Consider the following 17,724-nt stretch of genomic DNA (forward strand, 5'->3'; position numbering starts at 1 on the left):
CATACTTTTGAAATTAGGGTGCTGACACCTAAAATTTTTAATTCATATGTCAAAAGTCACAAGCTAGTTAGTAACAGAGCTGAAACATCCTGGTATATAACCTAGTGAGCTTTTTTCTCTGCCATCTTCCTCTACCTTGTCGTTACCTTCTATTTTGATCATATATATATATAGTATGCATTATGTGTTAAGACTTTCAAGTACTTGGGAAGTCTAAATTTATGGTGTCTAACTGATGTTCACATCTACTTTAAATGTAGCCTGGTAGTTCTGTGAATTCAGAGCAGGAATCACAGTAAACAAAACCAAAGCAGTCAGCTATAAAATAGCTTTATATATTGGAGAACCTGCAACATTAAAGATATTCTTTATTTCTATTTATTTCTATATTGTTTTTTCTAACCATATGATTATAAAGTAAAAAATGAGTTCTAAATAATTCAGTTATCTAAAATTTATTTTGTTTTAGTTAAACCTTATGAAAAGATGACTCTTGCACAGTTGAAGGAAGCTGAAGATGAATTTGATGAAGAAGATATGAGAGCTATTGAAATATATAGGTATAGTGATTTATTTGGGCAACTTAAGAGTTTTTTTAATATTTATTTTTTTGAGAGAGAGGGAGAGAGGAACAGAGCATGAGCAGGGGAGGGGCAGAAAGAGAGGGAGACGCAGAATCAAGCTGGCTCCAGGCTTCAAGTTGTTAGCACAGAGCCTGATATGGGGCTCGAACTCACAGACCGCAAGATCATGACCTGAGCTGAAATTGGATGCTTAATGGACTGAGCCACCCAGGTGCCCCAACTTATGAGTTTTTGAATGGAGAAGTATTATAAGAATGAAATTGAAAAGGCCCTATTTTTTTTCTACAGAATAGATTTTTAAAAAGAACAAAAGTAATTTTTAAAACTGTTTATTTATTTTGAGAGAGAGAGAGCAGGTGAGCAGAGAAAAGGCAGAGAGAGAGGGAGAAAGAGAATCCCAATTGGGCTCCACACTGTCAGCACAGAGCCTGATGCAGGGCTTGATCTCACAAACTGTGAGATCATGGCCTAAGACAAAATCAAGAGTTGGACACTTCCAGGTGCCCCAAGAACAAAACTAATTTTTAAGAACATTTTAATTTTTTAAAATTAAGCTCAATGCCCAGCATGAGGCTTGAACCCATGATCTTGAGATCAAGAGTCACATGCTCTACCAACTAAGCCAACCCGTGCCCTTCAAGAACATTTTAAAACCACCTCACTTTATATAAGTGCAATAGTTTTTTTCCTGAATATTTTTTCCTTTGCTTAAGTAAAAAGCTATCCAGTAATACACAGTGGAACTTCATCAAGTTACATATAAGTAAAGTGGAAATATCAGTAAAAGGCCAATAAGAGTCAGTTTTCCTTCTAGGATGATGTATATCTTTTAATAAATAATTAATCACTACTCATAAATAAATTCTTTCCGAAATTAGAACAGGTATGTATATTTCCCAACTTATCCTGAAACTCAAGCCAGATAAAGAAATTTCAAAAACAGAATGGCACAGAAAAATATCTCTTATATATAGGATATATAGAATACATACATATATAAAATATAGGCACAAAATTTTTAAACACAGTTTAGCAAATTAGGTCCGACAATTAAAAAAAAAGAACAATACATCCTAATCAAGTGGGATTGGTCCCAAGAATGCTGTTTTAACATGAAAAAAGCCCCAACAAAAGTGAATTGGATTAGAAGTAGCAATAGTCTGGTAGCAATGAGTACACCTAGCTCTTAGCTCTTGTTTTACAAATGCTACCCTCTAATAATAGGAACCAGTGTTCCTTGGAGGACTGCTTCATTCCACAGTGTGAGTTGAGAAAGTACAATATGAGTCAGGAGCATCATGTGGTGCCAGAAATACTATAGAAAAAAAGGTTTTTTAAAGGTATAGGAGCAAAACAAAAGATTTTTAAATGGTCATAGTTGGAACAACTTGAGCAACAAAATAAAAATCATAATACTGGATTATAAAATAAATATCCAGGACTCCCTTGTGATATAAATAACTGAAATCATGAACAAATTCAGAGAAAGTAACACTGAGGAAAATAGAAAAATCACCATCAGAACACCACAGTAATAATTAATCCCCCATGGGCAAGATTTGCTGATAGATGCTGAAATGAGTCGGGAAATTTAAATAGAAACAGGATATTTCCATAATCTCAAAGTATCTCCCCCCAAATATTTAGTAATTATAAAAGAGGAAATAGTAAGTTTACAGTGTAGACTTTTGGCAGACTCCATCTTAGGAAAAGACCAAGGTTAACATTACCAATAATATATTGGCATCAAGTAACTCCTGATACAATGCACTGTGGAGGACACATTACCTATGTAGTATCCTTGTCAATAATTTCATATCCTCAGTCTAATTATAAAAATATATCAGAGAAGCCCAAATTTGAGACATTTTCAAAAAACAACAGACTAGGTTCACATCAGGAAAGATGGCAGAATAGAAAGCTCTAGGGATCCATTTGTCCACCTAGATAATTATTGTACTAGAAGAAACAGTCTCAAGTGACAGCTTGGGAACTCTGGAGTCTATTTGAACACTTGTAGCTTCCAAGATAAAGTTTGGCTGGTAAACTGTAGTTACTATTGGCTGATTTCAGTCCTTAGTGTGGTAATAGCTATCCATACCTTACCCCCAGCCCCATGGTAAGCAACTGGTTGGACAGCAGCCTGTGTTACTGAAAAAGCTTACTAAAGCCAGAGTGGACAGTAAAGACTTTGTCCTCAATATCAAGGTTCTGTGTTCTGATTATGAATTACTGCTTCTGAATGTGGAGATACAGGCACAAAGAGTGGTTGCTATGGTGTCAATTTTCACTGGCTCAGGTGGCTTCCAGAGGATATAAAGTAGCCACATCTGTTTGGATGGTTGGTATTTGGACATTCAAAACAACTGTATAAATGAGGAAATTTAGAAAGCCTTGGGAAAGACAAAAGCTCAGAAAGACCTGAGACAACCTTAATTCTTTTACCTCAGACTGATCTCTGGCACAGAGACACCATAAAGTAATAAAAAAAGAAATCATGGAAGGTAGGGATCTGACTTTTTAGAGTTACCACGTTTATAAGAATCCAGTGTTGTTTTCAAATTACAAGGCATACAAAGAAACATAAGTATTTCCAATTCAAAGGAACAAAAGAAATCGACACAAAGACAGGAAAGCATTATATGAACAAAGAATAACAATAAAGAGATAGAAATTGTAAGAAGGAACCAAAAAGATATTCTAAGACTAAAAAGTACAATAAAAATTGAAATGAAATATATACTAGAGGGCTTCAAAAATCAGATTTGAACAAGCTGAAGAAAGAACAAATTTGAAGAGAAGACAATTGAAATTATGGAGTCTGAGGAATAGAAGAAAAAAAGAATGAAGTGAACAGAGACTAATTGGCCTTGTGATACACCAAGTGAGTCAACTTATGTGGTATAAGAGTCCCAGCAGAAGAAAAGAGAAAGGGGCAGAAAGAATATTTGAAAAAATAATGTCTGAAGACTTCCCAAATTTAACAAAAGACACAAATCTCCAAATCCATGATGCTCAATGAGTTCCAAGTAGTATCAACTCAAAGAGACCCACACAAAGACACATCATAATCAACTATCAAAAGATAAAAACAAACTTGAAATCAATGAGAGAGAAATAAAGTGTCACATACAATGGACCTTTAATAAAACTGTCAGTTTCTCATCAGAAATCTTGGAGGCCAGAAAGCAGTGAATTGATATATTTTAATTGCTGCAAAACAACAATACCACACAAAACTACCAACTGAGAATTCTTCATTTGGCAAAACTATGTTGCAAATGAAGGATAAATTAAGACATTAATTTAAGCTAAGTGAGTTTGTTACTACTAGAATTGCCCTAAAAAAGTAGTCCTTGCTGAAGTTTAAAAGGCACTAGACAGTAACTCAAAGCTTTATGAAGAAGTAACATAAAGGTAACTACGTAAGCAAATATAAAAGCCAGAATCACTCAGCTTTTGGTTCTTAACTCTGTCTTTTCCTGTATGATTTAAAAGGCAAAGACATAAAACAGCAATTATTTTTTTTTCATAAAACAACAATTATAAGTTGATGTTGATGGACAATGTATAACAATGTAGTTTGTAACAATGAAAGAGGAGGGATGGAGGTGTATACAAGTGGAGCATTTGTCTAGTATTGAAACTAAGTTGGTATTATTCACAGTAGGTCATCATAAGATACTAATTTTAATCCTTAAGGTAAATGCTAAGAAAAAAACTAAAAGATTACAGAATGGAAAAGAAGAAGCAAATTAAAATGGCATATTACAAAAATCAACTAAATACAAAGGAAGAATTGAGGGACAAAAAGCAAATAAGAAACACAAAAGAGCTAAATGGCAGAAGTCCTTCATTAACAAGAATTGCTTTGTCGCGTTAGTCCCAGCCTATTGAGAATGATATTGTTGGTGAGGAATGCCTGAGGCATTCATCTGGGCCTGTATTACATTTTGTGGCTGGACTAGCCCTTTGGTTCTTATTATGATTGTAGGATACGCTTTAGCAAAAATCCCACCAGGAACCATTGAGGAAAAAGATTTATTACTCATAGGTGCTGGAAGCTACATGGCATGCCTAAAGGCCACATAGCCAGATTATTAGGGATAAAGAGTACAGAGCTGGGGCTCTGCCTTTACTAGGGTCCAGTGGTGGGGTGTTTAGGTTTCACAGGTTTACTCTTTATTGGCTAATTTAGTGCATAAGAGCTGGAATTAGGACATGGGAAAGGAGAAGCTGGTCATTCAAGCAGTCTAGTTTACCCAGGGGTTTCTGAAAGAGGGGTCCTCATAGGTGGGGGCAGCCTAATTCCTTATCTGGTTGTTTTGTTAGTAGCTGTGTCATAAAGCTGGCACTGTGTTTTTCAAGATGGATGTCTTTTGAAATGGACTCCTCAGCAACCAAAAGCTCAACGTCAGGCACTTACAGTACAATCAAAAAACTTCATGTCAGACACTTACATTACGTAGTTTAAATGTAAATGGATTTTAAATTAATTGATCTCCAATTAAAGGTAGATATTGGCAGAATGAATACAAAGAAACACAACCCATGTCCTGAAAACCAAAGACATCTTGAGAAAGAACAAAATTGGAGGACTCATACTTCCAGATTTTGAAACTTACTACAAAGTGACAGTAATCAAAACAATGTAGTAGTGACATAAGAAGACACATACAGATCACTAGAATAGAGAGCCCAGAAAGAAACCCTCACATATATAGTCAAATGATTTTCAACAAGGTGTCAAGACCATTCAATCTTTTCAACAAATGGCACTGGGAAAACTAGATTTCTACATGGAGAAGAATAAGTTGGACTCCTACCTCATATCATAAACAACAAATAACAGAAAATGGATCAAAGACCTAAATATAAGAACTAAAACTTATGGGGAAAACATAAAGGGAAACATCCATGACATTGGATTTGGCAATGATTTCTTGGATATGACACCAAAAGCACAGCAACAAAAGAAAAAATAGATAAACTGGACTTTATCAAAATTTTACACTTTCGTACAAAGGACACTATCAAGAGAATGAAAAAATAATCCACAGAATGGGAGAAAATATTTGCAAATTATATGTATAAATATATGATGTAGGATTACTAACCAGAATATATATATAAAGAATTCCTAAAACTCAGCAACAAAAGACAACTCAATTTAAAAACATCCAAAGGACTTGAATAGACATTTCTCCAATGCAGGTATACAAATGGAAAGTAAGTACATGAAAAGATGATCAACTTAGTCATTAGGAAAATGCAAATCAAAAACATGAGATTCCATTTCTTTCCCACTAGGGTGGTTATAGTAAAGAAGACAGACAATAAAAGTTGGTGAGCATGTGGAGAAATTGGAACTCTCGTACGTTGCTGGTGGGAATGTAAAATGGTGCACTGCTTTTGAAAAACAGTCTGGAATTTCCTCAGATGTTAAATATAGAATTACCATATGATTCACAATTCCACTTGGATGTGTATATATCCAAGAAAACTGAAAACATAAAATATGTATATGAATGTTCATAGCACTATTCAAAACAGCCAAAAAGTACAAAATGTGAATATCTATCAACTGGGGAGAGGATAAACAAATTATAGTATATCAGACAATGGAACATTACCAGCCATTTAAAGAAATGTGGTACTGATATATGATACAATACAATTGAGTCTTTAAAATATTATGCTAAGTGAAAGAAGCCAGTAACAGAAGGCCATATTTTATATGATCCCACTTTATATGAAATGTCCAGGATACGAAAATTCATAGAGACAGAAATTATTAATTACCATGGCCTATGATGGGAATAAGTGCAGATGGGAGAATAAGGAATAACTTTGGAGCAATAAAAATATTCTAGGATTAAACAGTGGTAATGGATGCATAACTTTGTGAATGTTTTAAAAATGACTGAATTGCACACTTCAAATAGTTGGATTTTGTTTTTCATTTTCTTTTTACTTTATTTATTTATTTATTTATTTATTTATTTATTTATTTAGAGAAAGAGAGTGAGTCAGGGACGGGCAGAGAGAGGGGAAGAGAGGATCTTAAGCAGGCCCTGTGCCCAGCACGGACCCTGGCGTGGACTCAATCTCATGACTGAGTTCATGACCTGAGCCGAAATCAAGAGTGGAACGTTTAACCAACTGAGCCACCCAGGCGTCCCATATTTTTTTATAGTTGAATTTTATTATACATGCATGCCTCACTTTATTGCACTTCACTTTATTGCACTTTGCAGATACTGTCTTTTTTATGCATTGGAAGCTTGTGGCAGCCCTGCCTTGAGCAAGTCTATTGGTGCCATTTTTCTACCGCATTTGCTCACTTCATGATTGTCACACTTTGGTATTCTCACAATATTTCAAGCTTTTTTATTATTATTATATTTGTCATGGTAATCTGTCATCAGTGATTATGACTCTCTGAAAGCTCAGATGATGGTTAGCATTTTTTAAAGGAATAATGTGTTTATTTGCTATTTATTTTTATTTTGTGAAGGTATGTACATTTTTTAGACATAACGATATTGTGCTCTTAATGGACTACAGCATAGTGTAAACATAACTTTTAAATTTTTTTTCAACGTTTTTTATTTATTTTTGGGACAGAGAGAGACAGAGCATGAACGGGGGAGGGGCAGAGAGAGAGGGAGACACAGAATCGCAATAGGCTCCAGGCTCCGAGCCATCAGCCCAGAGCCTGACGCGGGGCTTGAACTCACGGACCGCGAGATCGTGACCTGGCTGAAGTCGGACGCTCAACCCACTGCGCCACCCAGGCGCCCCTAAACATAACTTTTATACACGCTGGGAAACCAGAAAATCCGCTTGACGCACTTTATCTTGAGTTTCACTTTATTGCAATGGTCTGGAATAGAACTCACAAAACCTTCAAGGTATGCTTATATATGAATTATATTACAATTAAAATGTAAAGATCATGGAGGAACTGAAATATTCATATGATCACTCTGGAAAGCAGTTTGGCAATTTCATACAAAGTTACATATACATTTAAACATATAACCCAGCAATCACATTTCTGAGGGAATGGAAGATCTATGTCAATACAAAGAATTGTACATGAATGTTCATAATAGCTAAAAACAAAACAACGTAAAAGTCCATTGATGCGATGAATACATATGAAGTGAGTGAATAAACAAATTGTAGTGTATTCACATAATGGAATACTACTCTGTAGGAATAGAAAGCAAACTAGTGATACACATAGTAACTTTGGTAAAATTCAAAAGCATTATACTAAATGAAAGAAGCCAGGCCAGGAAAATATTTGATATATGATCATTTGCATCATTTAAAAATATGATTTTTTGATGAAAATATAAATTTCCAAAATTGACTCAATAAGAGATGGAAAAACATTAGTGAGAAGATAAACGGATTCCTAAAATTTGTTCTCTAGCTGATTTTTCTCTACTTTCAAGGCACAGATAATCTCTATGTTTTTATAAAGATAGAGAGTTTACTAATTTGTTGCATAAAACACGGTTATATTTATTGATAATATAACACTGATTGTCACAATCAGTCAAGGTTCATACAGAAAGGAAATAAAACTCATGACTCAGGTTGGTTGGTCAAAATAACCACCCAACATTGTTAATAAAAATTTATATTTCTCATGTGAATCGACCTTATGACAATGCAACTAGCAAAATTCAGACTGTGGGAAACCTTGGACAAACCTTGGACAAACAATACTTACCTTGGATAAAGAAATTGCCAGGGGAAAAAAGTAGATGGAAAGAATCTGGATTAAATTAGATTTAAGAGATATAATAACCATATGTATAAATCTAATTTGGATCCTCATTTGAGTAAACAAACTTTAAAAAATGGAGACAATACTCAATGCCGTTGAACACTTACATGGTTAACATGGTAAATTTTATGTATATTTTATGTATTTTAGAATAGGATTATTTGAACATTATATGACTATATTAAGGAATTATTGTTTTAGGTGTGATTGTGCTATGTGAATTAAATTTTTTAAAGTATCCTCATCTTTTGGAGATACATAATGAAATATTTACAGATGAAATTACATGATGTCTTATATTTGCTTCAGAATAGCCCGTGAGATGGGAAGTTAACAGGGGTAAAGATGTAAGATGTAGAGATGTAAGATGTAGAGATTGGCCATGAATAGAAATAATTGATGGAAGATGCATGCTTCTGGGGTCTCTTTACCTTTGTATATTTTGATAACTGTCCATAATATAGTTTGAAATACACATTCCTGAGATCAGAATGAAGAGGTAATAATCAGTAAATTTGGGTTGGGATCTCAGGAATATGTCAATCTTTGGAACCTGCTATACCTAAGTGATTCTCATACAGGATGTCCACATGCCTTAACTTGGAAAACATTGCTTTAGACCAATCTCACTTTTGAAACATAGATGCAAAAATCTTAAATACAATATTGACAAATAAAATAGCATGTTAAAATCATTATATATGGTGAATAATTAGAATTTATTCAAAGAATGCAAGGATTGTTCAATGATGGCAATCCTACTAATGTAATCATTTATGTCAGCAGAATTTATTGACATAATTAATGCTTCTGTAACATGCAACTTCAAATTCACAGTGGTTTCACACAGGAAAGTTCCTTACTCAGGAACTTCAGTGACTCTTCTGTTACTCTGAAGAGTTACTTCAGTGACTCTTCTCTGGGTGATGACTAGGGATCTGGGCTCTTTTCATTAGGGCCACATCATGTCAGCATCCTTTCCCTCCAGCTTGTGGACTAGGGAGACAGTGTGAAAGACAGCATGGGACATTGCAGGGGTGAGTCACAGAAATGCATATTTCACTTTCACTCTTGATCTACTACTGGACATAATCCAGTCTCCTGGGCCTAATCTAACCACAAAGGAAGCTGGCAAATGTAGTCTTCCTGTGAGCCCTGGAAGAGAAAGCTATACCAATGAGCAGCCAGTTTCTGCCACAGAGATGAAAGAGAGATACTACATGTGCAAGTTCTTTCACTTGCATATTCCATATCAAAAGTCCAAGTTTAATTGCCACCGGTTTGTGCCACATTATTTTCATATCTCAGTTGTCACTTTGGATCTAAGGAAAAAGGAACCTGTATCCTTTCAAAAGTTGTTATTAACAAGGGAAAATTCTGTAGTCATCCTGATAGTGGTGATATAAAGCAAATTCCTCATTTAAAGCCAAAACAAAACAAAAATTTTAAGAATTATAAAAGCAGTTTTACATTCACAGCAAAATGAGTGGAAGGTATAGAGATTCCAATATACCCCCTGCCCCAGCAAATGCATAGTCTCCAGCATTATCAACATCTCCCACCAGAATGATAGATTTGCTATAATTGATGAACCTACATCAATACATCAGAATCACCCAAAGTCTACAGTGTTCATACAATACAGTCCATTTTTAGTGTTGTATTTTCTATAAGTTTGGACAAGTGCATAATGATGTATCCATCATTATGGTATCATACAAAGTATTTTCACTACCCTAAAAATTCTCTGTAGTCTGCCTATTTGTCCCCTCCCCATTGCAAATCTCTGGCAACTGCTGATTTTTTTATTGTCTCCATACCTTGCCTTCCCAGATGGTCATATAGTTGGGGTCATAGTTTGTAGCCTTCCCAGATTGGCTTCTTTCACTTGTAATATGCATTTAAGTTTCTTCCATGTCTTTTCATGGCTTGAGAGCTCATTTCTTTTTAGCACTGAATAATACTACGTTATCTGGATACACCACAGTTTATCCATTCACTTACTTAAGGATATCTGAGTTACTTCCAAGTTTGGGCTATGATAAATTATTTTAAAGCTGCTATAAACACCCACGTGTAAGTTTTTGTGTAGACATAGTTTTCACTCCTTTGGGTAAATACCAAAGAGCATGACAGCAGGATCGTATGGTAAGAGTTTGTTTAATTATATAAGAAACCTCCAAACCATCTTCCAAAAGGTGACCATTTTGTATTCCAACCAGCAATGAATGAGAGTTCCTGTTGCTCCACATCCTCTTAATCATTTGGTGTCAGTGTTGTAGATTTTGGCCATTTAAAGATATGTTGTTCTCTCGTTTCAATTTGCATCTCCTTGATGACATAGATGTGGAGTATCTTTTAATATGCTTATTTATCATCAATATTATTTTTTGGTGAGTTGCCTGTTCAGGTCTTTGGCCCATTTTTGAATCAGGTTGTTTGTTTGTTTTCTGATTGTTGAGGTTTTAGGGTTCTTTGTATATTTTAGATAATACTCCTTCATCAGATGTACCTTCTTTCTTCTAGTCTTTGCAAAGAAGGTACGTCCCTAGAGACAATAATTGTTGTAGTGGTTTTCTGATCCCCAGTGTAGGTTGATAGTAGAACACAATTGAAATAGTAGTTCCAGATTCCCCAGCTTCTGGATTGCAGCAGGGAAAGCTATTCATTCCTTTGGCAGACCAGTTTTGAGTGTTGTTTTGGAAGTCATTCTTGGTAGCCAAGCCTAGAGTCTTCATCTTTATACTGAGTGGTGTGTAAAATACTTAATCCCCCAGATTAAGCTTTCTGCTGCTTTCTGTTTTTGTGAGTAAATCCCAACTGATAATTGTTAGGTGAAAAATGCAGGCCATTGGAAAGAAAGAAAGAAAGAAAGAAAGAAAGAAAGAAAGAAAGAAAGAAAGAAAGAAAGAAAGAAAGAAAGAAAGAAAGAAAGAAAGAAAGAAGAAAGAAAAGAAAAGGAAGGAAGGAAGAAGAAAGAAAAGAAAGAAAGAAAAGAAAAGAAAAAGAAGAAAGGAGAAAGAAAAATGAGGCCGTTGAACACTATATCCCTTTCTGATGGCAAAACCAACCCAGGTGTTTAATTCTACTGAATTGCAAAGAAAAATGAGGAGGAGAAGGTGCAGAAGTAGAGGAGGAAGATAGTCACACCATTAAGTAGGGCATGGTGCCATCACTGGAACAAAAACTTTTTGAAATTTTTGGCAGATATAAGCCAGTGAGATCAAATTGAGGGAAGTTAATGATAGTGATGTTAAATACTCAGTGCAAACAAAACTGGGCTCCCAAAAGATTTTTGGAGTAACTGTAAGTTCTGAATATCTGAGCCAGTACAGGGAAAATTGAAGGATTTCAGTTTGAAAGTTGTGAGAAGGCCCTAGATTTGAATTCCTGTTCTTGGCATTCTTCTCTAGGCTTCATTTTGCTTGATTTACTTGTTATGTAAAGTGAGTGGTTTACCTGATATGGTTCTAACACATGCAATAAAGACAGAATGTTCTAAAATATACCCAGGATTTAGGTTTGGCCATGCCAACAGAACAGGAGATAATTGCCATGGTGAAGATAGTTTATTACTCAGTTCTCAAGAGTAGTGGGCATGCCCTACAATGCAGGGCCATACAGGGAAGCATCAGAGTTGGTTAAGAGGCAGAAGGAGTGAGGGGATAGTATGGACATAACTCTTCATTGTGATTTCTGTGGGAAAGGTAAGCTAAGCAGGGTGAGCAGATGTATGATTGGCAAGTTGAATAATTTTGGCAGGCTCTGGGCTGTAGAGGCTGCCTCTAGTTGTCTGATTCCTGGGCCAGGAAAGATTAGGGAATAGGAATAGTGCCTCAGGCCAGTAAAGGAGGTGGTTGAAGGATTGGGCTTTGAATTAGTTGGTTTGCTTTTAAGAAATGTGCTCTGCAGTGAGTATTTGCTATCTTTAGAAATTACCCAGCCCTGGGAGAGGCAGTCCCTCCAGGATCAGCAAGGTCCCAGATGCCAGAGCATCAATACAGAAAATAAGAAAATAAAGGGCCTGGTGGGCTCAATCAGTACAGCATGTGACTCTTGATCTTGGAGTTGTGAGTTCAAGCTCCATGTTGGACATGGAGATTACTTAAAAATTTTTTTTTTCATTATATACAAAATAAGAAAATCTAGTTGATACACAGAGAAAGAAAGGAGTGTGTACTCCCAGATAACTTAGAGGTATGGAATCAGTAACCTTTAAGAAACTTGTAGGTGTATTAGAAACTCTGGATCCAAGTGTTCCACAACTAAATCAAAACATGCAAATTTTGAGAAAGTTTTTAAACAAAGTTTCAAGGTCCTCTATGGGTGAATAACTAGTTTCAAGGTCCTCTGTGGGTATTTATTGAATACTCATTGTGTGCTAGGCACCATCCTAAGAAATCTACATATGTTATCTCATTTAATCCCCAACAATCCTGTGTAAATAAGTATTAATATTATTCCCATTTGCAGTTGCAGAACTGAAGCTTAGAGTGATTAAATAACTTGCCTGAGCTTATGCTGCTCATAAGTAGGAGTTGGCATTTAAACCCAGTTTAGTCTTAGAGTGATCACCCTTCTCTACCACCTCTCTACCTGCAATAAAGTTATAACAAGTAATTACACGTGTTCGCAAAGGCTTTGGACCGAAGTTCAGCTCAGCATGATAGTTAAGAGCATGTAAACAGGGTGAGAATAGTACTAACTTGATAAAGTTAAATTAGTTAATGTAGTGCACTTAAAACAGTGCCTGGCAACATAGTAAGCACTCAATAAATGTTAGCTATTATTATTATGTATATGCTTCCTTAGTATTTAACCTGTGTATGTATGAGAATTTGTTGGCTCAATGCCCTCTATAGCTATGATTAAGACCTAGCCTTAAATAAAAATAAATTTAAAAGTCAATAGCTAACTCCTCTTTGCAATATTCATAACACAAATACCCGTATGAAAAGAGGAATTGGAATTATAAGAGCATTAATAGTTATTCTAACATTCTTTAAAGTGTTTGATACGTACTAGCATGACATTCATCGCCCTGAATTGTTTCTGTGTATAGGAATGACCTGAAGACTATAACAATTTTCTTATGTAATTTCATTTTATTTTTTTAATTAGAGAAAAGCGGTTACAGGAATGGAAAGCTCTTAAGATAAAACAAAAATTTGGGGAATTAAGAGAAATTTCTGGAAATCAGTATGTGAATGAAGTCACAAATGCAGAAAAAGATGTGTCAGTTATAATTCATTTATACAGATCAAGGTAATTACCACAGTATTTCTATAAAATGTTAATATACTAATGTTTTAAGATATTTATGTCTGGTTTTGAGGCTTTATAAGGCATATGACAAAGATCACTGAAGAAAAGAAAAATTATACATATGTATATACACATACATATGTATGTGTATATATGTATATGTATGTATGTATATATATATATATATATACACATAATGTTAAAAAACAAAATTCAAGTAAAAATCAAGTAAAATTGAAGATCTAATTGACTTCATTAAACAATTAATGAATCAGGCAGCATCCTATCTAGAACAAATGTAGAGGGGAGCTCCAAAGAGTTGTACAAAATGGAAGGCTTTTATAGGAAGGAGGGCGGACAGGAAGTTATTAGTAAAAGAAAAGGAAGGATTGTTTCTCTTAGGGGGAATACAGGGGTGTTCTTATTAGATGGATCACCTCATCTTCCTTTGGGGAATGGAGAGACCATGTAACAGATTACCTCATTTGGTACTAACCAGAAAATTCCAGATTGATTAAATTCCACTTCTGGAGAGGTCGAAACTGCAATAAGTATTTGTTTGCTGTCTTGGGGGCAAGTGACTCCACCTTGGGCCTTGTGGCTTCCTTTTTAATGTGTACTTAATATACAAATGGAGTAATTGGCTTCAGGGATTAAATTAGATATTTTAATATGTTTTCATGTCTCATTTAAAGAATTTGTGGCACTTCTTAAAAGAATAACACTCTTTCAGGGCACCTGGCTGGCTCAGTTAGAAGAACATGCAACTCTTGATCTCCGGAGTTGTGAGTTTGAGTCCCACATTGGGTATGGAAACTACTTAAATAAGTAAATGAATTAAAAAGAAAAAAAAGAGGGGCACCTGGGTGGCTCAGTCAGTTAAGCATCCAACTCTTGATTTTGGTTCAATTCATGATGTCATGGTCATGGGATTGAGTCCCATGTCAAGCACCTCCCCGTCCAGCTCCACATTGAGCATGGAGCCTGCTTAAGATTCTCTCTCTCTCCCTTTCTCTCTGCCCCTCCTCCATGCATGCACACTTTCTCTCAGAAAAAGAAAAAAGAAAGAAAGAAAGAAAGAAAGAAAGAAAGAAAGAAAGAAAGAAAGAAAGAAAGAAAAAGAAAAATGACATTCTCTGGCAGTTATTTTTTTGTTAGCTTATTATGGAAAATTTCAAACATACTGAAAAGTAGAAAGAATGATAAAATGAATACCCTAAATGCCAGCCAGGTAGATTTGAAAATGAACATTTTGCCATTTTTGTATCTTTTTGTCTGTATGTGGGTATATGCCTGTGTACCCATCTGCAGGATCATTTCAAACTAAATTACACACAGCGTGAAGCTTTACTCCTGAGTACTTCAGCATGCATCTTCAATATATAAGGGCATTTCTCTATATGACCACAATACTGTTTTCTCACCTAACAAAATTAGTTATAATTCCAAAATTAATAATAATCGACAAAGGATCCAGTTAAGGATCATGCAGTACATTTGGATATATCATGTCTCTGAAGTCTCTTTTAATAGAACAATTCCCTCGTACTCACCTCTACTCCCCAAGCAGTTAATTTGTAGTGCCTACTTGTACTAAGTTTAACCCAGGTGTCCCCAGGCCTTACCAGCCTGGTATATGATAATTGGGTAGAGTGGCCTATTCCCCAACTCTGTGTCACAGAGATCCTGCAAGCTCCCAGAGTTTCACAAATCTCTCTAGAGTTAGGTCCCAGCAACTCTGCCTGGGTGCCAAGCCAGTCCAGGAACATAGGTGATGCCAATTGCCCTCATTGTTTTCATCCATTCTCTGAATAAAAGATTTTTTTCTCCAGGTCCTCAGAGAAACTCTGTACAGAGCAATTTATGCAGATTAGGGCCCTGCTGTTTACTAGCTCACCAGTTCCTCACACGAATTTTGAGAGGACACCAGGCTCCATAAAAGAAGACATGACTGTTATTGTAACTAAAATGCTTGGTAATTAATTTTTGAGTAGTTTAAGGCCTTAAAAAGAATCTTTCGCATTATCTGATTTTGTACTACTTATCTGATTTTGATTTCTCACGCATAAATATGAGAAACATGGACATTTACAATAATGGGATTTGTGCGTGAGAAGTGTTATATACAGATAGCTTACTAAATATCTTTTCTGAGACCCAGAATAGATGTTGGTTCTGAATGCCCATACCATGGCATAAAATTATTTACTTTAACAGTTATTTCTGGATACATTAATTAAATTTCACAAATAATTTTCAAAAATTCATGCAAGAGATTGATGTGTTATAGTTTCAGCTAGGCTGTTTCAAACTATCATATAACTTTGATGGACTCAAAGGATAAGCATCTTTTTAAAATAATATTTAAAAAAATTTTTGTAACATTTATTTATTTTTGAGAGAGAGAGAGAGAGGGAGCTGAGAAGGGGAAGAGAGAGAGAGAGGGAGACATAGAATCTGAAGCTGGCTCCAGGCTGTCAGCACAGAGCCTGACGCAGGGCTTGAACCCACGAACTGTGAGACCATGACCTGAGCCGAAGTCTAGCACTCAACTGACTGAACCACCCAGGCGCCCCTTAAAATAATATTTTAAGTGTTTGTGACCTCAGAGGGCACTCAATCTAAGATAGTTACATAAAATATTTTTTTTCTTGACACTAAGAAAATGTATTCATGTGTTGCTATAGAACATACATTTTAAGAAAATTAATCTATAATCAAATTAATCTCTTTTTATTTTTATTTGAGAGAGAGAGAGAGAGAGAGAGAGCAAGCACATGAGTAGAGGAGGAGCACAGAGAGAGGGAGAGAGAGAGAATCCCAAAAGCAGGCCCCATGCCCAGCACAGAGTCTGATGTGGAACTCAATCTCACAACCGTGAGATCATGACCTGAGCCACCCAGGCGCCCCTATAATAAAATTTATAAAACAGAAAAAAAATTATTTATATTACAAATAGTCCTTAGAAAAGTCTAGTTTTTAACTTAATGGATTTACTCATAATTTCATCTTGTGAAGTGGAATATAACTTAAACATATTTGTATTTCTAGCTACCTTCTATAAATGTTATAGGAACATAAGAGCTTGTTTTTTAACTGGGTTCCTAAGTTCTATAATTTTAATGTCTTTTTGCTGTTAAATTTATGGAACTGGGCCAACTCTTCATCGAAGTGAAGGCTCAGCTTGCTTAGTGTCCCCTTAGGGGAAGCTAACTCACCCTGGGCCAGTAAGCCTAGTAGCTGAGCTGCTTGGTCAACCTTGATTCTGATTTTATCCAATCTTACACCTGTGCCCAAATTATAATTTTGGGCTTCTACATCATTCCTATGCCAAACACATATTTTAAAACGTGAAGACCATAAAAAGGCCCTTAATTCATGTGCTAATGTCAGAGGTCTCTCTTATATTTTATAGCTCTTCTGGGGTTAAATTCTGGCCCTTGAATTCCAACACCAAATTTATTCCCTTACCATTTGCTGTCAGAATTGTCTTCAGACAAGCACTTTCTCCCTGCACCATAATCTATGACACCATACTTTTCTTTTTTTTTTTTTGTAACGTTTTTATTTATTTTTGAGACAGAGAGAGACAGAGCATGAACGGGGGAGGGGCAGAGAGAGAGGGAGACACAGAATCGGAAGCAGGCTCCAGGCTCTGAGCCATCAGCCCAGAGCCCGACGTGGGGCTCGAACTCACGGACCGTGAGATCGTGACCTGAGCCGAAGTCGGACACTTAACCGACTGAGCCACCCAGGTGCCCCAACACCATACTTTTCTAATTCCACACTTTTCACTATCACCATCAATGTCCACCTGCCTTCTGCCATTCATATCACATACCCCATAAGTCTGCTATACCGACTCAGCTCTCATTCTGACAGGAATGATAAAAATCCCTTTGAATTAGATATCTAATTTAGTGGGTGCATTTCACCTATTTGAGAAAAACTGAAACTTATAAAGTCAATTTGTGTTCTTGCTTTGTGTGGAAAACTGATAAGTTAGGCAGTACATTTCTAATATTAAAGTAGGCCACCCACTAAAATAAAGCAGGATCTAGATTTGTAGCA

At 35.7% G+C, this 17,724-nt stretch overlaps 1 protein-coding gene across 2 annotated transcripts in view; it reads left to right on the top strand.

Moving 5' to 3' along the window:
- The window catches only part of PDCL2 (phosducin like 2), a 35,805-nt gene that overhangs the window by 11,856 nt on the left and 6,225 nt on the right, over nucleotides 1-17,724 (top strand). The window contains exons 3-4 of one of the 2 annotated variants that reach the window (XM_006931113.5): nucleotides 470-560; nucleotides 13,510-13,653. In XM_006931113.5, the coding sequence (XP_006931175.1) occupies nucleotides 470-560; nucleotides 13,510-13,653 (235 nt within the window). The remainder of the gene's footprint in view (nucleotides 1-469; nucleotides 561-13,509; nucleotides 13,654-17,724) is intronic. The other variant, XM_045056360.1, reaches the window with a different exon arrangement.

The sequence above is a fragment of the Felis catus genome, chromosome B1 (genome assembly GCF_018350175.1).
Source record: "Felis catus isolate Fca126 chromosome B1, F.catus_Fca126_mat1.0, whole genome shotgun sequence".
In the NCBI taxonomy this organism is placed as follows: domain Eukaryota; kingdom Metazoa; phylum Chordata; class Mammalia; order Carnivora; family Felidae; genus Felis; species Felis catus.